Source organism: Protopterus annectens, chromosome 5.part1, assembly GCF_019279795.1.
Source record: "Protopterus annectens isolate FY-2018-M chromosome 5.part1, PAN1.0, whole genome shotgun sequence".
Taxonomy (NCBI): Eukaryota; Metazoa; Chordata; order Ceratodontiformes; family Protopteridae; genus Protopterus; species Protopterus annectens.
In genome coordinates this window covers 646,336,063-646,356,887 of record NC_056736.1, presented here as the reverse complement: position 1 = coordinate 646,356,887, position 20,825 = coordinate 646,336,063, and the positions used below count along the sequence as shown (strand labels likewise).

Genomic DNA, 20,825 nt, shown 5'->3' with positions numbered 1-20,825 from the left:
ATTACTCATTAAATCCAACAGTTCCAAGCCCTGTTTATTAAATAGTTTGACAAGATCCAAGTGAAATTGAGATTGCGCTACCAGTCCTGTAGGGTACTGGCAGATTCGTAAACCTTTAGGTACCAATTGCAAATGGATACATTCTGTGAAATATTCAATCTCAAGCTTTAATTTCTTGTATTTCAACAGAATATGATCAAACTCATTGAGTAAATTTAAAATATTAACTTCTTCCCTAGCCGGATTCATTCCTACAAATGTACTGTTATTGTTGTACATACCCATAGATGTGGATAACCAATCCTTGAGATTTGGAATGCCAATAAGCCCTGGGATAGCAGTATTTTGCGATTGCTCTACAGTTCTGCCAAAATTTACACCACCGTTATTAGCGACTTCCTGGCCAGTGATGTTAGAGTTATTTTGGCTATTAAAAAATCCATTATTTACGTTGAAATTAGTTATTTGTCCATTCGGTATCCCCCAAGAAGTTGTCGGCCCTTGGGTGTTACTCGCTATAGCTGAACGCTGACTGGAAGTACCGGTTACTTCTGAGGGTAGATTTGCGTTCAAAATATTCACTCCGGAAGTTGTAAGTAAGCTTCTTGGAGACATACTTGAAGTCCGCTGCTGCTGCTGTTGATCGGAATGGCTAATGTGTTTGTCACTAAGCATATCCACCTTTTCAGATAACTTCTTGACTTGTTGAGACAAAGCAATAACAACGCTAGTAAGCGTTTGTTCTTCTTCGATATCATTTTCACTCTCAAGCAGTGAAAAAAGTTCCTGTGTAGCGTTCGGCTGGTTGGTTGCCATGATACCAAACTATGAAAAAAACAAAAACAAAATGAAAACTATTTCACCAAACAAGACACTGGCAACCTTCGCTGTATGCTACACCTTTATTCCATAAAGCGCTTTTCGTTCAATTACAATCCATGAACTTCTTCAGATGGAATATTCTACATTTACCATTATTTAAATACCAATTGAAATTAATCACATGGTGATTATTCACAAGAATTAAAGCTATATTGTCATTTATAAAAACAATAAAACCAAATATTTTATAGTTGTCTAAAATGCAAGTCCTTACTATAAGTACCCAAAATTCTTACCATTTTAATAGTATACTACATATATTTATACTACAATATTGAATATAAATATTCCACTATTTCCTATTTTTAAAACACAAAAATACAAAAAATGAAAATAAAATCATGAACTCATATTATTCTGAACAGCAAAAGATTAGATGATGTAGTTACACCTTGTCAAGTCACATTCATCTAATGTTAAAAGTTACCTACTTAAACTTTTCATTTTTAAAGTGACATGAATTAAAGTTTTGGGTTTTGGATCAGATCCCACAAAATATGAGAGGGGGACCAATTGAGTTGGAATTAGATAAATTAGAATTAGTATGGCAAATATGACTATATGCATATAATGATCCAGGTTTGAATGATATGTGTTCAATTATGCCTATATTAAAAATGAAAAGTTTAAGTAGGTAATTTTTAACATTAGATGAATGTGACTTGACAAGGTGTAACTACATCATCTAATCTTTTGCTGTTCAGAATAATATGAGTTCATGATTTTATTTTCATTTTTTGTATTTTTGTGTTTTAAAAATAGGAAATAGTGGAATATTTATATTCAATATTGTAGTATAAATATATGTAGTATACTATTAAAATGGTAAGAATTTTGGGTACTTATAGTAAGGACTTGCATTTTAGACAACTATAAAATATTTGGTTTTATTGTTTTTATAAATGACAATATAGCTTTAATTCTTGTGAATAATTACCATGTGATTAATTTCAATTGGTATTTAAATAATGGTAAATGTAGAATATTCCATCTGAAGAAGTTCATGGATTGTAATTGAACGAAAGGCGCTTTATGGAATAAAGGTGTAGCATACAGCGAAGGTTGCCAGTGTCTTGTTTGGTGAAATAGTTTTCGTTTTGTTTTTGTTTTAATCTCTGTAATGTCGATATCAGCTGTGGGGATAAACGATAAACCTTTTTCCAACACATTAAGTTCATATTGTGTTAACATATTCGATGATAAGTTAACTACTAAGTTTTTACATTCAAGAATGCTTTCTTTATTGTGTATGGACTCACCATCTCTTCTATGTTTCCTCTTGTTTCACGTTGTACTTCTCCCTCTCTGTTGATTTCTGTACTGTTCTCTGTCCCCTCTGCTTGTGGACCTTTCCCTGGTCAGAAGTGGAAAAGTCAAATTCAACTGTCCATGTGGGTGTAAAAAAGGGGGGGTACTCTCCATGTTCTGCCATCCTGGTCTGGAAATATCACCATTCTCTTCATGGTGAAGTTCCACTACTGTGGAGAAAGTTTTCCTTCTCGCTCCAGTTGCCGATGTGTTTAATGTTCTATCTCTCCCTTCCTCTACACTTTGAATCTGCCCCTCTTCTTCTTCCTGTGCATTAACAGCCATCTGATTGGATGTTGCCTCTATTTGCGCACTCAAATTTGCTGAGACCTCTGTCTCTATCATTCTCACTATGCCAGTGTACTCTGTGGCTGTTTTGGACTCTCATGGCCACGTGAACACATTGCCCAGTGCAAAATCTGTACGATCTCTTTGTAGTTTCTTTAGCTTAATTTGGAGCAATTTTCTAGCATAGGTCGCAGCATTATCTTTTTGTCATTTGTTATCTTTTCTATCTTTTTTATTATATTTTGTTGGCTTTGTTTTTCATTTTTGTAATGGTTAAAGTGTTTACCTTACAAACACAAGGGGCAGGATTTGATTTTCACATGGGTTAATTAGCTAGGCCTAAAATGGCCCACAAGGGTAGTTAGCCTAATACTAACCTATGAACACAGTGTGTTTTAAAAACACATTTCCCCTTTCTTCCATAAAATATAATTATCCCTCTACAAATTTGCTCATAATTTAAACCTTCCTCCAATTATTCCTTTAATACCTCAAGAAACACCTTCCTTTCTTCCTCTTGCATTAAAACATTCATACCATACTCAATCTTCTGCAAGTACACTGTTTATAGTTCCCTTATTTATCATTGTATTCAATTTATCAGTTATCCCTCTGCCAAAAATCTCAATTTCTACTTATCTTATTTTTAACATTCTTATTTGCTCTATTTTCTTATTTTTCTCACAATACATTTCTTTTATGGTCTCCTACAAATGTGCAAGTGCTATTTGCATGCTGTCACTTGCTCAAAAAGGCAAGTTGTCTAAGTCCTACTTAATCAATCCCTCATAAGTACAACACCTTCTTCTACAAAACTTTACAGCCCTACCAGGACCCTAGCTCTAACCCTAAAACTCTCTTCCCTCTCCCTAAACCTAAAATCTGCATCCTGCTTCCTAAACCTAACCCCCTTCCCACTCCCTAACCCTAAAACCTCTGTCCTGACTGTTGCTGTAATCTACACTCCCACCTCCTCCCACTCTCTCACCATAGCTGCTGCTCTTACCCCATTTGAACTCATATGTGTTCATGTATGCTGTAGCAGCTGCTTTCCAGAACAGTTATTTGAGTGTGAGCATGAGGGGAAAGGCAGTTTACCTGAGCTGTAAGATGCTTGAGTCCTTAGGTTCAAGACACTTGTACAACACCCTTTCTTTTACATATTCAGCAAAATTTTTCATTTTTCCTTCCTGACCTCTTAAATGTAGTGCATTCACTCTTCCTTGCCTTTCTTATTTTACTTGTGTCTATCTCCATCCTTCTACATAAAAAGGTACAACTTCCTCTTTTTACCTTTTACTAAATATGTTTGTCTTATCAGTTTACTCACAAATATCCTTCTCTTTTTAAACAATTAATGTCATTTCATAATTCCAGATCATTTCTCTATAAATTTATTTTCTACTTTTATGCAACACCTTGTGTATATTCAAAGACAGCATTTTATACTTCTCTTTATAAACTTTTTCCTAACATTCTGCCCAACGTTTATAAACCTGCCTCACGTGTTGACTACCTTCTTTCTGTAATTATTATATTCAATGCACTGCATAGTCCCATGTATCTTTTAATTCTTTTTCTTTCCTTCATTATTTGTTTATTTTCTTCAAATTGTATTCATTTACTTCCGACACATAAAGTTTGTTTTGAATTTTGTTAATATTAATACAAATTTACTATTATAAATGGCTGCTATTAATACACGCCTTTATTAGGGTACCTGTGTGTTTTTCAGTTGTTTAGATGCAAACCCTGAACAAAACCTTTTGGAAGATAGATTATGTTTGTATGTAGACATCATTGTAGTGCTTAAGACATTAATAAGATTGTGTTTTCTGTAAAAAAAAACAAACAAAGAAACAAACAAGAAGCAGCACTTCTAATAAGCATCGTTCCTCCCTTGTTTGTGGCATTAACGGTTAGAATTGCATTACAGGGACTTTATTAATTTGTAACATTTTCACTTCATATTAACAAAGTATCTATTTCTTCACCATTCCCTGACAGTCAAGGCTGCCACTTTTCAGATAATGAACAACAAAACAGGATTTTATATTTGTTATACAAAACAGGCTTCTTATCCACTCATGGACACTGGTTAACAACTGACATTATGCCAGACTGTCATGAAACATTTATACAGAAATCTTAAATTCTAATTGTTGAAAACAGCCACAATTATCACCATACATTTATTTTTATTAGTGCCAAGCCAAGCAATGTAGTTGTTTATCATAGAACCTCAGAATCCTGATGCTTTCATGTACATATGGTGACACACATCATTTTGCATCCTAACATGAGAATGTTCCCCCAATCACAGTGTACCAAAAAAACTGAAACAGTGAATAATTCTTGCCACTTCTTTACTGCTTCACACTTTATTGTTTCCAATACAGGTGAAATTCAACAGTGATGAATGCTAGTTTTGTATTTCTCCATTTTGGTACTACAATGGTTTTAATTTGTTGTAATAAACACACACACACACACACACACACACACACACACACACACACACACACACACACACACACACACACACACACACACAAACACCTGCTTGTTCTACTTGCCATATTCCATTAATATGGATTTTAATATATTTAAGACCAAGAAGACGTTATAGCCCATAAATGGTTATAATGTAGGTTTGACAAATGGCACCTTATCGAATGCCAGACCATCAGGAATTGTAATGACCCCATCTTATTAAGCATTAATAAAACCACCATGAATTATGGAAGGAATTGCTTTTATAATTTTAAGTAGGAATAAGATTTCTCACATACCATTTACAGTAAGGACAACTGAACAGTTCTTATAAAATTTCTTCTGTTGTATTCTCAGCATCATGGTATACGTTCCAGCATCTTCTTCAGTGACGTCATTTATAGTTAAGGTGTAGCCATTAACCTTATAACGGACACACTGTGTCGCTGCAGGTACTCCGTCCTTTAGCCTGTTAAGAACAGCAACCTGTTAACATGACATACAGTATTTGTAGGACTGCTGGGTGCTAGAATTATCACTTTATGATGATATACAAATCAAGATATAAAATACTAAAGGTTAATGCAAGTATATTTCAGAGACAGTGAAATAAAAACAGTTAAAGGAAAGGGAGAATAATTTGGTGCCACATAGTTCTAATATCATGTCATTGGTAATAATTTATATTCAAATGGTGGCATTTGTAAACTGACATAAACAGATTTCTGTGACCAATCATGCATTCATTAAAGATTCTTCAACAAAATATTGATTTTCAAATACATACTTCATGCATCTGTAAATATGTATATGTTTTTAGTATATCCCTTGTATCTGTAAATATGTTTCACTCATTTTTATATGATCCTGCTCACCTGGGCTGTGCCTGGAAATGGTCCATTGATATTAGTGCACTATGCTAGTAAACAAATTTAAATAAATACATGCTGCTTATTATATTTCTTTCCTTGCTATCACTGCTTGAATCTGTAAATCTACAGCTTCATATATTATTATTCGTAAACAGTTCAACATGTTACAAATTTCAATATTATTTTTTGTAATGCAAGCTCTTTATAGTTCATATCTTTAGCAAATAATTTTATTCTTTGCCAGCTGGTTGCAAAGATATTTTCTCATTTCAATGTAAACTGTATTTAGAATTTGTGTTATATAATGCATAGTAATTTGGATACTTTATCATGCATGCTCAATTTCTGGTAATTTTACAGGCAGGAGGTCATCCTGTGAGTGGTACCTGCACTGAAGTGTCATTTCCTACTGGGTATGTTATATGCGGTTACCACTAATCTCAGCACGGGCTCTAGTTTACTGTAACCCTGAGTTACAATAAGTGGATGAAGACAAAGGAGGAATGGATGGGTGAATAACAATAAGGGCTCATATGATCTGCTAGAAAATCAGAACCATAAATCACCTTGTCTGCCTTTCAGTTGCCATCCTTTTCTTAGCAATCCTGTAGTAGAGCTGAGAGGCTTAAGGATAAGAACTGCATTTCTGGCAATAAGGCTCTGGAGCAGTGATGGTGAACCTTTTGAGTTTGGCATATCAAAAGCTCCTGGCACAAAATAATTCAGTGCACTTCACATGAGCAACGAATGCGAAAACAGTTTCTTTGGTAACTTGGGTGTTGTTGATCGCTGGCATGTCACCCAAAATGTTGTGGCGTGTGTCAACTTGTGTTTTAGTGCTGTCATCTTGTTGAAATGTTATTCTGTATAATACATTGTTCTGTGAATCTACAGGAGGCAAACCTTCAGTCTGGTGATATCAACGTGTTATCTGCTTCCTGAATGAAGACTAACTGGAGGTATTTATTCCAAACTGATTTCTTCATATAATCTATGGAAATTATTTAATCTCAAAACTGTTTTAATCATATAATGTACAGGAAATTATTTAATCTGTGATACTAGCATTCCCTTCTTCCGTGTTTATTATTCTGATATATATATATATATATATATATATATATATATATATATATATATATATATATATATATATATATATATATATATATATATATAGATTCACTTTGAAACATTGAATGTTCAGACAATCGACGTTCTGATCATCGAGACCAGAACATCGATGTTCAGAACATTGAAGTTTCAAATTGAACCACACAAACACCAAATAAATTACAAAAACTATGTTATGCCCCCCTGCACACCCCCCCTACTTTAATATTCCAACTCCGAGATCGCACTACAGTGGGGTAAGGGAACTCTCCCATTTACGGCTATATGCAGTAGCACTAAACGGGAGATTTCTCGTACCCTACCTGCAATGCCAACACTCAGATGGCACACATACACACACAACACACACAACATGCAGGGCACCTTGCTGCCCTGCATACACACCCACAATTCTACATTTTCACTTACCTGGCACTTCCACTTTAAACCTTCGATGTTCTGATCTCGATGATCAGAACATCGATGTTCTGAAAATTCGATGATTTGAAGTGGAAGCATATATATATATATATATATATATATATATATATATATATATATATATATATATATGGGTTCACTTCAAAATCTTGAAAGCTCAAAATCCCAAATCTATCATTAAAACAAGAAGCGCAACTTCATTTTACTGCAATCTTCAGCAGCAGTGGATGGAAAACGAAGGGATTGAAGCCATTCAAAGAGTGTTCCTATCTTACTGTGGGACCCTCAGGAAGTGATCTGGAAACTAAGAAGATAAAGGAGCAGTTTAAACACAATTAAAATCTATGGCATTGCTGATTTTTCATCGTGTTCCCTACTGTAACCTTTGGTGTTCGTTTAACGATTGCTGATAAGTCAACAAATCCAGAAGTTGGACAAAATGTCTTAATAAACTGTGAATTTGAAAAATAGTATAACCCTGAGAGTGATACAGTTTTGTTGGAGCAAGTGAAGCATAAAAAGCGCCACATTGTCTGGGAGTCCGAGCGAGGGAGTTGTGAGTTAAGGAATCAAGACTGACACTTCCGAAATCGAACAAAAGTTGAATTTAAGCAAGAAAGTGCTTTTTTCACTATCCTGAATATTAGTCATTCAGACAGTGGAGAGTATCGCTTCATTATCATCAAAAGCAATTCCGAAGAGCTGCAGTCAAACTTTACTAATCTGACTGTTTCAGGCCTGTATGTCTGGAAGAATCCATACCATGCGGTTCAGGGTTCAGGTTCCAGCCTGTATGTCTGGAAGAATCCACACCATGCGGTTCAGGGTTCATATTCTAGCCTGTATGTCTGGAAGAATCCACATCATGTGGTTCAGGGTTCAGATTCCAGCCTGTATGTCTGGAAGAATCCACACCATGCGGTTCAGGGTTCAGATTCCAGCCTGTATGTTTGGAAGAATCCACACCATGCAGTTCAGGGTTCAGATTCCAGGCTGTATGTCTGGAGGAATCCACACCATGCGGTTCAGGGTTCAGATTCCAGCCTGTATGTCTGGAAGAATCCACACCATGCGGTTCAGGGTTCAGATTCCAGCCTGTATGTCTGGAAGAATCCACACCATGCGGTTAAGGGTTCAGATTGCAGCCTGTATGTCTGGAAGAATCCACACCATGTGGTTCAGGGTTCAGATTCCAGCCTGTATGTCTGGAAGAATCCACACCATGCGGTTCAGGGTTCAGATTCCAGCCAGCAAAGAGGACGGTACATGATTGCAGTTGCATTCACTGTAGTAGCCTTTGCTCTTATCGTTGCTGTAAAATACAAGTGTAAAAGTAGAGGAAGCCAATATGATGCTTTGGAAGAGCAAAGCAGTGTGGAAACGACATTGATAACTGGACAAAACCTGCAAGGTAATAATGGTGTGGCTGAGCAGTCCATTAATGCTGCAAATGGCTTTTAATAACCCAGCCAAACAAATGCAAATGTGGAAATTTATGTACTGGAATACTCAGAATGTGAAAACCTACAGTAAGCGGCAGCTAAGACTATCAACACTGTGAAATTAATGAAGATGTTTCATAAGAGGCAGACACATATGAGCAGTAACAGAAGAATCTTGCTGTATTCATTCACCAATTATGGACTGACCATAACAGCTGCTGGAACTGTGACATGAATTTCTAACATCAAAATGGAAACCTTTTCACTGGTACTGTGCTAGTTGTGATTTACATAAAATAATTTATGGACATCCAGACAATTCAGAAGCTCTAACCAAAACTTACTCCAAATCTATAAACCCAAAACCAAAACTGGATGTAAACTGTATAGCTATCACCCATCTATGACTTGGAATAAACTACCCCAAGAGGTACGGTCCCTAACCAACACAAAATTATTCAAATCAGCATTAAAGGAACACCTCAAAAATCATTGGTACTGCCACTGTACTCAGCCACCATAAAATATACTCATTTTATCCCCTTACCCCCTCTTCTAGCTATCATGCTATTCTACTTTACTTACCCACTCTCCTGTAGTTCCACAAAAACATTTTTTCTACTATCAACCTCCTGTATCTTTTCAAATCTTATTTCCTATATTAAATTCCTATCCTTATCTGCCCCCCCTCCTAGCCCTTCCTCCATCTGCTTATTACGTCTAACCACCTCTCTTTCTTCCTAGCTTTTCCAAACCTCCTCCAAATTACCTTCACCCATTTTTTAAATCTGACTTCTTTACTATATGTTATAAGCCTTCATTTAAAACTTCTACTTAATCTGATTGTATTGCTAAGACTGTAAATAGCTGTTTTTATTACTGCTGTTATTGTAATGTAATTACTGTAAATAGCTTGTTTGTATCTTTTTATTGCTTACTTTATTTGTTATACCTTGCTGTATAATCTTTATACTTGAATGCTATATTTTGCACTTTATTAGAGCTTTTCTCCCCGGGTCTCTGCTGAAAAAGGGTATGTGCCCAGCCAGACAAACCCGGTCAACAAATGTAAAATAAAATAATTAAATAAATAAAATCTCGAAAGCTCAAAATATTGAAAAATCATAATACCGAATCTCATAATATTGAAAAACATACAGGACACCAACACTGACTATATTGCAGCAGGAATACATACAGAAACATATTACTCTTCTACAATTATAAGCCCCCCTGCAACCCCCATGTGGGGGGCTGTGCCCTCCACACACCCCCTACTACTTAAATATATCAACTCTGAGATCGCACTTTACAGAAGAAAATGGCAAACATACCATTATATGCTTTATGACTGCCTATTGAAACCTTAGTCATGTTCCCTTTTAATGTACTATACTACAACATAACTCATCTTAGTGTAGTGAAGTGCGATCTCAGAGTTGATATATTTAAGTAGCAGGGGGTGTGTGTTTGTCTTTTCTTTGTTTCCGTATGAATTTCTGCTGCAATATAGTCAGTGTTGGTGTCCTGTATGTTTTTCGAAATTATGAGATTCGGTATTATGAGTTTTCAGTATTTTGAGTTTTGAGATTTTGTTTGATTCTCAGCTGGAGCTCCTTCTGTGTGGAGTCAGCATGTCCTCACCGTGGTCGAGTTGCATTTGAAAGACATGCGTAAATGGGCATGCCTTCGTTGAAGGTTGGGCATTGAGCTGGCATCTTGGCACCGTAAAAATCTACTGCCAATCATTAGCGGACCGGAGTTCCGCTGTGGTGACCCCTAACTGGGAAAAGCCGAAAGAAGAAGAACAATTCAGTATTCTGAGATTTGGGATTTTGAGCTTTCGAAATTTTGAAGTGAACCCATATATATATATATATATATATATATATATATATATATATATATGTGTGTGTGTGTGTGTGTGTATGTATGTGTGTGATATGTATCTATATATATATTAATATATATATATATATATATATATATATATATATATATATAAATGTTGATTTCATTTCAACATTTTTCATTTACAGTTTAATTTTTTTATTTGAGATTGCTTTATCCTTACATTTTTTCCAACGTTGCCTGCTTTCTCTGTTACTCATTTTGCTTTCTTGGTCTTTCCATGCCTTGAAAATGTGTTTGTCTTATTGATTTGTCAGGTATAACGGGATGCTGCAATGATTAAATTTTGTGCCATTCTTGCTTAATGCTGTTCTTGTCTTTATTTATTTTGCAGCCTGGGTAATCATTACAGCACAGTCATGAATGAGCCTGCATTCACTGGAAAGGAATACACCTACAAGTTCAGTAATAAAATTATTAAAATCTGCTAGTTAAATTATTTAAGATGACATCAGAAGTAGGCAAGAAACAACTGGATGAACAGAAACTAAGAAAATAGCTGAATTTGTGTACTTATTTTTTTCACTGTTACGCTAATTAGGTGTTAGTCACTACAGAGGATAGCTTTCTGTTGATAAATGGAAATGTAGTAGTGTTAAATGACTTGCCTGGAGTTACAGAATATACATTTGAAAATATAAAATTCAAGCTAAATTTTGACAAATGTTTCTACTCTGTTTTCCAAAATTTAAGGTTATAATAAACACTGAATGCTTATGTAATAAAACAAATGTGAATGTGTTTTACCTTACCAATATGAAAAAAAAGTACAATAAACAGTGGCATCCTTGATGCGAAAATGACGGTTTACTTATGACTGTTATTTCTGAAGATGCAAGAATGAAATCTCAAGGGAAAACAAAGAACTATTTTGATGAAAAGGTAAAAGGTGGGTGGAAAAAATGTTCTGAAGAAGTAGCAGTATTAGACAGTGACCAACTTCAAGAATGCATTGAACGGGTATAAAACAGGTGCTATGATGCGTGGAAGAAAAAGAAATGAAATGTTGGCAGAATGGATGCTGAAGGTTATATAGAAAGGAGGGAAATGTGAATGCAAGCTGGGTCACATGGCCTATATATAATGTAAGAATCTATGCTTTTGTGATTAAATGGTCAGTATCACTGTTGTTTATTTACTTATCTGAGTTTTTTTCCTTCCCGTGCAACAACTATCAGTACATCTCAGCACTCCTGTCCTTCACTGGGTCTGCCTATCCCTCCAACTATCAGTACATCTCAGCACTCCTGTCCTTCACTGGGTCTGCCTATCCCTCCAACTATCAGTACATCTTAGCACTCCTGTCCTTCACTGGGTCTGCCTATCCCTCCAACTATCAGTACATCTCAGCACTCCTGTCCTTCACTGGGTCTGCCTATCCGTCCTTTGCTCTTCTGGACTTATTCCATCAGGACTGGGGGCTGACAAGGAGATTCAGACATAGCAGGACTGTGTGTTATTCACTGCCATAGTATTGATTTTCAATTATGCCTTCCCTTCATTCCCCAATTTCCTGTGCTCACCTGTATGTCCAAGAGATGGGCGTATACTGGGAGCATGTTGATGTACCACCCCACCTACACAGCATCTCAGCCACTGTCCACCTCTTCACCTTTTTGGATCGCATTCTTTTTATGTTCCCGGCCTCCACCAGGGACTGTATATGGGGAATACCCTTGCAACTCTATTCCCTCCTTGAATGAACTTGCACAACCCTCCCTGTTATCCTTTCAGATGAAAGAGCCACTAATGGAACCCAGGTCACCTGGGCCACAGTCAGAGGATTTATCCCCTCTGTGCCACGTACTGGAGGCATTTATTTGAATTTGTTTATTAGCAGTGATCAATTCTGATCAATTTTCAGTCGCTGCCTGGGGTTAGTATATAATCAATTAGAGTGATTGTGCAAGAGGTACATGTGTTATCAAGTTAATATGAATATAGCATAAAATGAGACTAAACTACAATATGTCCAAGGATAGGAGAAGTAAACAGGGGTACATATACCGAGTGCTTGTCAACAGAAGGGTAGGTATGTAGAAGAGATATAGTGACAGGAAAGCAGTAGGAAGGTTTATGTTATGTGTCCTGCACAATTGCTAGCATATTTTGCTAGTCTATTTACAAGTGATGGTAGGAGAACTTGGAATTTGGGTTAAGAAAAAGTGTCTTTAAGTGCAAGAGCAAAACATTCCCACAGATAGAGCCAAAAACTGAAAAATTATGGTTAGCTCTATGCAGTTTGGACTGATGGAGGTTGCTAAAAAAAGACATACTCATGGTGAAGCACCAAATGGCAGTTCACTCTTGATTAAAAAAAACAGCCAATTACTTTGCGTTCACTATTTTGTCAGAAATTCTAGCAAACAACTGAAACTGATTTTACAAATGCTGATCTGAGGTATTCTTGTTTTACAACTTATGATCATGGGGAAGCAATATATAGCATTTAAATGATAACATGAAATAAACATATAGTATTTCACTCTTGATTTAAAAGGAACAGAAGGTGGAACCACAACTCTCAAGTGTACCTTATTACAAGGAACATTCCTTTTTTGAGTCTTAATGATAATTAATTTAAGTTGATCCTTTGGTCACAATAAAGTACCCCAAGTCAGGTTAATCTAGCCAAAGTTGTAGAGACACAAGTTTGGTTACAATTAGCTGGTGAGTGTGGGGGAGGTATGCCTCCAGCAGGGAGGGGGTCTTGTCAGAGGGTCCTCCTCCATAGCACAGTCCACTTTCAGTGACTGAAAGATTCAGATAAGAAGATGTTGTGAAGTGTTCCTCGACTAAATCCACTTTGGTTATCTGCAATAGCTATAAGAAGCATGGTGGAAGTAATGTTGATCCCTGCTGTTTGCATTATGTACACTGTAATTTCACAGAAAACTTTGTAATAAAGTAATGAGAGCAAACTTAAAGCAATACTACAAAACTACTTTTTTACACAGAACACTTATAAAGTCTATAACTCAACCTATATTATTTCTGTTACATTTTATTTTCTTAGGACATGCAATTTCCGTAGTATATTTAAATACAGTACAGTCTCACCAGTTTAAAAAGGCAGACAGAGCCTGTCAACTCTGCCTGAATAAAGATTTGAAAATAAGATATTTTGGGTCACTGTAAGGAATTTAAAACATCTGCCTGTACCGGAAAGAAACACTGTTACTAGTTTGTTTTGGAAGAATGGAGAGCAGACCAATAAAACAGATGCTATTATTGCCCTGCATGAATATACATATAGGTGACTTATGTTAACAATAACCAGCTGGTTTCATGAAAGGACTGCTCTGGAAAAAATAGTTTTAACCTGAGTATCTGGAGAGACATAACACATTGTTATAAGTTTCTCCACTCTTGACTATGCTTTTAAGTGTGGTCCAGTATGAATATTAAATGTGAAGGTCTTACGAGCTGAAAGAAAGTTGTTGTGGCAGTGTAAGAAGGTGGTAAGAAGGAAGTGTAAGGACTGACAGCTTTGCTGTCCTAAGAGCTGATTAAATGCCATCAAAGCAATTTAGAGCAATCATCCTGTGCAAAAAGAATGCCTCTTAAGACTAAGAAAGACAACACTCACTGCAGTACAGACAAGGTACTCATCTGCAATACTAACATTATTTCTTCAGAAAAGGACCTAGGTTGCAAATGGAAGAAGAGGTGGATTTTTCTTAAAAGCTCTGAACTTTTGATTGGGCTAGGAGTGATGTACTTTACAGTTCAGTCATTTACGATCACATTGTTTGTGTTTTCTAGTGAGAGTGGTGTTCAGTGCTATATGTTTAATGATAGTGCTTTCAATGAATATGGATCAAATGAAATGATGTCACTACATGTACATGAACAAATGTACTAATCTCTAACCAAAAGAGTTAAATTGAATTTTCTCCTATAATAACTGACTGGTTAACTATATAACTGCAATGAGTTCTGAATTAGTTAATCATTTTTTGATTCTTTATTTGGAACGTTTCCAGCGAGTATGGGTTCTTTTCTGTATCTCTCTGTACGCTAGGGAGCTGAAGTGCTAGCATTTTTGCCAATAAAAGAACAAATATTTTCTAAGTCATTTCATTGATAATAAAGACCTTTGAAATATAAACTATTAACACTTCCATCAATGGCCAATGGAAACTAGCAGCAGTAAATAAGTTATACCTCTATACTTTATCAAGTCACTCCTTATATACTGTTTAGAACAGTTGACTGGACGAAATTAATTTTTAACAATGTCTGTGCACAGTAAGAAATGCAGAGCCAGCAGTCTAACTGCAGCAGTTACCTTTAGAATTCATTCCATTTCTTTCCACACATAAAAAAAAAATACATCAGCACAATTAACAATATCAGCTGCTGATGTTCGGTGAGAACAGACTGACAGCAGAGTGACTTTTATTGTTTCACTGTAGTTTTACAATATTTTGCAAAATTTTACTGAGATAGAATTATTGATCTTTTAATACGTACTGATGGAATTAGAATAAAATGCAGGATTAAGTATTGCTTTAAAACATAAGGTCATTTTGAACTGTAGTACTTGTAGACTTCAATGTATTTGCTTACAGATTTCAGTTTACAAAGTTTGAGAACAGAGAGGATATATCACTTAGAATTATGAGAGTAATTAATTTCCAAAGTGCTATTTTATATAGATAGATATATTTATATCTGCATCTATCTATCTATCTATCTATCTATCTATCTATCTATCTATCTATCTATCTATCTATATTTTTCCTTATGCATTTTGTCAAACATGCATTTGAGTAGAGATTATCGAACATTCATATGGTCAAAAGTTGGACATCTCAAAAGTAAGGAGGCTTTGGGCTGGGTCAAAGTTAGGGTTAAGTTTAGCATTTTAAAATAAAACAAAAGTCTTTGCTTCAGCAATAATGACATGCTTCATTACCAGCACAAGACTTCTGCATTAATAAAGTCCACTACAATCCTCTACCACCCACCTCACAAAAAACAAAAAAAAAAACAAAATTAACTTTCTTGGGTGGCAAAAGCCAGGGAACTTTTTGGCTAGGCTTATATAGGCCCTATGTCTGATAGCCTAGTACCTACCTATGAACCTATAAAGTAAAGTTTTTATATTCAGACTCTTGTAAATTCAATGTCAGTCTCTTCAAGTGAGTATGTGCCTTTAACAGATAAAACAACTCTCCACTTGTCTAACACCAGGGATTCCCAGTTGACTTCTAGCTTTTAGTCTGGCTCCCTCACAGACGTTCAGGCCTTTTCTTCAGGCTCTGTCTTTGTCTTCTAGTTTTAGCAGACCACAGCATGTAGATCTGTACAATTTAGGCCGTGGTCTCCAAGACTATTCACTTTCTCTCTCTCTTTCTTTCCCCCTTTCTCTCCATCTCTCTAACAGTGGCTTGCCTCTCTTTTATAATAACGTTTTTTTTTCTCCATTCTGGGAAAGCGTTTTTAATCCTCTTGTCTCACTGCCCCAACACCGTAGTTCCACATAACCCATACTAATCACTTGGGTGCCTTTCTATATGACCACCACCCCAGCTCAGGCCTATGGGGATGTGCAACATATGCTAGGCAAATCCCAACTTAACTGGCTCACAGCCTGAGTGCTTATGGTCATATTGCATTGTCAGTCTAGCAATACATCTAGAACAATTCTGGTTAGTTTGGTTTCTTTCTGTTTCACACCTTATATTAATTATATTAATTATTTCTCTTTTTTCCTTTCATAAAAGCATCAATACCTAGGTTCATAGGTTCATAGGTAGGTACTAGGCTATCTGCCCAAAGGCATTTATAAGTATAGCTGGAATGTGTTGGCTTTTGCTACCCACTTAGATTAGTTCCCTGTGCCTCTGTCCAGCAGAGCCACTGAAGTGATCCCCAGGGTAAACTTCCTGTTTCCCATCCACTCGTCAAGGTTCCTCTTGAAGAGTGTTAGTGAGGAGCTTTGCCTAACATAGATTGGAATCTTGTTCCAGAGCATGGGAAGTCTGTGGGACAGGAATCTAGCCTTCCAGCATGTCCTATTTATTGTTGTGGTGAGGTTTAGATCCCTACATCGTGTTGCTCGAGGGGATATGGTTTTCTTTAGGTGGAGCATGTCCATCAATTCTGGGTTGGACATGGCCTTGTATGTCAGGCAGAGATCACCACTGAGTAGGTGGTATGCAACCGAGTACAGTTGGAGTTTCTTCAGTCGAGCTGCATAGGGCATCTGTTTGAGGCCAGTGATCCTCTTGGTGAGGTACTTCTGTGGTCTTTCCAGCTGTTGCAGGTGTCTTGTAAGGTGCATCCCAAATGGGGCATTGTACTCTATGATGGGTCTGATGAGTGATGTGTAGAGGGACACAATGACCTCTTTTGATCTGGATGCAAACCCTTTTGTGATTAGGTGGGCCACATAGAAGGATTTTCTAACCCCTTTGGCAATGTGATTATCAAAGGAGAGATTACTATCTACTTGGGTCACCAGATCCCTTATTTTGTCTTCCGTATTTAGGGGGCTACCACCAGGTATCTGTCTCAGTGAGACCCTTTTGGAGGACGTCTGTGTCAGCTGGAGAGTCAATTATAGGCCCTAGTTTGCAGTCATCTGCGAACATGGTTAGCCATAGTCCTCCTGTGCTTGCCTGTACCTCTGAGCAGTATATGCCAAACAGGAGGGGTCCTAGGACTGAGCCCTGGGGAACACCACTTGTAACTGGTTTAGAGTCAGATCTAGCTCCCGCAGCTCTTACCATGTGGGCTCTGTCCATAAGCCAGTTGGCAACCCATCTCATGACGTAGGGGGTTATGTTCAGGCTGGTGAGCTTGTCTATAATACCAGAATGGGGAATGTTGTTGAAGGCCTTTGCGAGGCCTAGGTAGGCTGTGTGGACCACCTTTCCTCGTCTATAGCCTTGGTAACTGTATCAAAGAAGTCCACCAGGTTTAGGAGGCATGATCTGCCCTTAAAAAACCTGAACTGGGTAGGGTCAGGTTTTTGAAGGTTCCCAATGTCTCTGTTAATGAGATCCATGATGATGCACTCCATAGCCTTGCAGACCAAACTAGTCAGGCTTATAGGGCGATAGTTCTGGAGTCTGTTGTGGCTCTACCTTTGTGGAGCTGAATAACAGTTGCTGTGCGCCACTCTATGGCCACATAGCCTGTGGAGAGGCTGAGTTTGAACAGTGTGTTTAGGTGAGGGGTTAGTTCATCTTTGAGCTCATGTAGGACGCAGTCTGGGACACCGTACGCTCCCACTGATGCTGTGTTTTTGGCTTTGGAGAGGGCTGTTTTAACCTGAGTGTCTGTGATTTCGGGGGCACTGCATTCTTCTGGTATGGTTATGGGCCCTTTTGGGGGTGAGAGGGAGTGAAGTTTGCAAGTTTGCACTGAACTTGTCTGCCAGGATGTTGGCGATATCAGTCGGTTCAGTGTATTTTGTGCCATTCTGCACTAACTCCGAGCAGATCTGGGAATTGCCACTTAGGTTCTTGATATAGCTAAAGAACTCTTTGTGGTTATCTTTGGAGTCCTTGGCAATTTTTCTTTTGAAGCTAACCTTGGATGATTTTATGAGGGATCACAGTTTCTTGCTGATACTGATCAGGGATGTCTTCCCCTCTTGGGATTTTACTCTTTTCTGTACTAGTTTCCTCCTCCTATTGTATAGCTTGATTATGGCATGGGTCCACCAGACTGGTTTCCATTTCTTGGAGGAGTGAGTCTTGGTTTTGCTTGGGATAGCACCATTCATGCATTCTTGTAGGTACCCGTAGAGTGCATTAGTAAAGGATTTTGGAGCTTGGGCAGCGTTATCCTTTAGCATGGGGGATTTGAAACTTTCCACCTCGGTCTTAAGTAGCGTGAAGTTTGCTTTTGAAAAGTTTTTCACTGTGGTTTCTTTGACGGGGATGGGGGTGGAATGTGGATATCCAGAGTGATTAGTTTATGGTCAGATGTATCCAGCGAGGGGTTGATCTTTATTACTAAATCCAAAACTTTTTTCTGTAGATTTCTTGCATGTGCACTGTTTGTTCTCTTCCAGCCCTCTGATTCATATTAAGTGGAATGATGTCTTTACTTACTGGATCTCTCCCTCTGAATGTATCAAGTTTTCTTTTTGCTATGGATTGATATTGGGCACTGTTTCTGTTAAAACATAAGACTTCTACAGGGACTGTATGCTTGGATATATCTTCCTTGGTTTTAGATGGTTTGCTGCTCTTAGGTTTTTCCACAATATGCGCCTCCCTCACTGGCTAAGTTACTGAGTTTTCATTTACAGAGAGACTTTACATTCTGTGCATCAGCTTTGCATCACACAGATCATTTATTCTGCAACATAGCTTTTGGTTTCTTTCTGTGGCACATTCAAAGAGATTTCATTCTTTTTACATTTTTGTTTTGGCTTCAAAATGAGTTGATTAAGTTGACTTAAGTCACTGTTACTGCACCACTAGATTTCTTTGAACTTCTCACTGGTCAGCATGAACTGATTACTTTTATTGTTGATTTCAGATTTCTTTTATTGTATAGACTGAGCTATTTCACTGTTGTGAGCACTAGTCTGTTTTCAGCCTCTCAAAGTTGTGCTTTCAAAGACTCACTCTCAGCTTATATGTTTTGATATTTCACTTTTAGCTGAAACAAGGAATCCTTAATCTTTTGTAGTTCTTGACACAATTTTTCCTTTAATTTGCAAACACACAATGTCAGCTTGGGTCAGAGCCTGACTTCTTTTTTTTTTCAAGTTCTAACACCAAACACTTTACACTTTTTGATCTGTGATGTGTCTTAATGTAGCACTTCCATGCTTCATTTTGTATTTAACTATTCCCATCTTGCACAAAAAAAAACAAAAAAAAAAAATCAGAGTGTTTGAATCAGTCAGCCATCTCTTTGTCTGCTTGATTTTTCCAGTTAAGGTCAGCCAACAACCCTGTAAAATTCTGACATTTTGTTTTCATTTTCGGAAACAATTTGTTTCAGTACAATTATGAGTTTTTTCTGCTTGAAGACATTTCCCTCTGACTGTTTTAATAACTCTATACTCTCACCTAATGTTGAAATGTCATCTTGCAAAATTGTACAGCTTTGTGTGTGTGTGTGTGTGTGTGTGTGTGTGTGTGTGTGTGTGTGTGTGTGTGTGTGTGTGTGTGTGTGTGTGTGTGTGTGTGTGTTTGGTTTACTTTGTATTGGCAGCTATTATCTGTTTACCACAATGGTATATTTCTTGTAATAAACGCCACTGCCATTTTACAAGCTTTTATTTCTTAATAAGACTATTGAATTTGAAACCCATGTTCTGCCCCTCAACATCATTCATTTCATTTACCTGAGACTCAGAGCCAGAAATACCTCCAATTAAGGATCCACTTTGCATATTAGCAGAACTTGTAAGCAAACTTTCATTTGTTTGTGCCCATTAGAGATACTCTGGTGCAAAGCACTCACATTCTACTACACCAAACATAGTTAGCCAACATTACTTTCTTTGGTTAAGTCATATTGCTATGCATCAACAGATGTGTCCTTTACTTCCAGCAACATAATTATTCTTTTGCTTAATGCATCTATTGTTTCTCATTTTTAGTACATGCACACAATTTTCTTTCTTGCGCTATATGCAGTAAATCCTATTTTCACTTTGAGGGTTTACGTTCAAAACCTCACACATTTCCTGTCAGGGGATTTCATTTGTAGAAGCACTACTTAACTCTTAATTACTCAACAATGAACATTTTCCTGTGAGAGAGTTTCACTTTTAGAATCAATATGTTTATCACAGCAATTATTCTTCATTTCCCTTTGGAAGATTTTACTTTTTCAAAAATAGACCCTTACATTAGTTTCACAAAATGCCAGTAGTATTTGGTAAAAATGTTGCCATACTTCTGTTTACAAGTTTTATATAATACCAATATCTAATATTCTTTTAAAGGCTGGACTTCAGCTGCCACAAAAACCCACTGTCATTGCAGGACCAAGCCTACTCATGGGTAGAGAGCACATATTCTTGTAGATATCCTAGTTATTTAGTACTGACAATTTATTGCTCAGGAAGATTTAATTTTAACACATACTTCAC

At 37.0% G+C, this 20,825-nt stretch overlaps 1 protein-coding gene across 2 annotated transcripts in view; it reads right to left on the bottom strand.

Moving 5' to 3' along the window:
- FLT1 (fms related receptor tyrosine kinase 1) overlaps positions 1 to 20,825 on the bottom strand; it is a 1,018,969-nt gene that overhangs the window by 789,430 nt on the left and 208,714 nt on the right. For both annotated transcript variants that reach the window (XM_044073267.1, XM_044073268.1), the window contains exon 9: positions 5,271 to 5,440. In XM_044073267.1, coding sequence (XP_043929202.1) covers positions 5,271 to 5,440 — 170 coding nt within the window. The remainder of the gene's footprint in view (positions 1 to 5,270; positions 5,441 to 20,825) is intronic.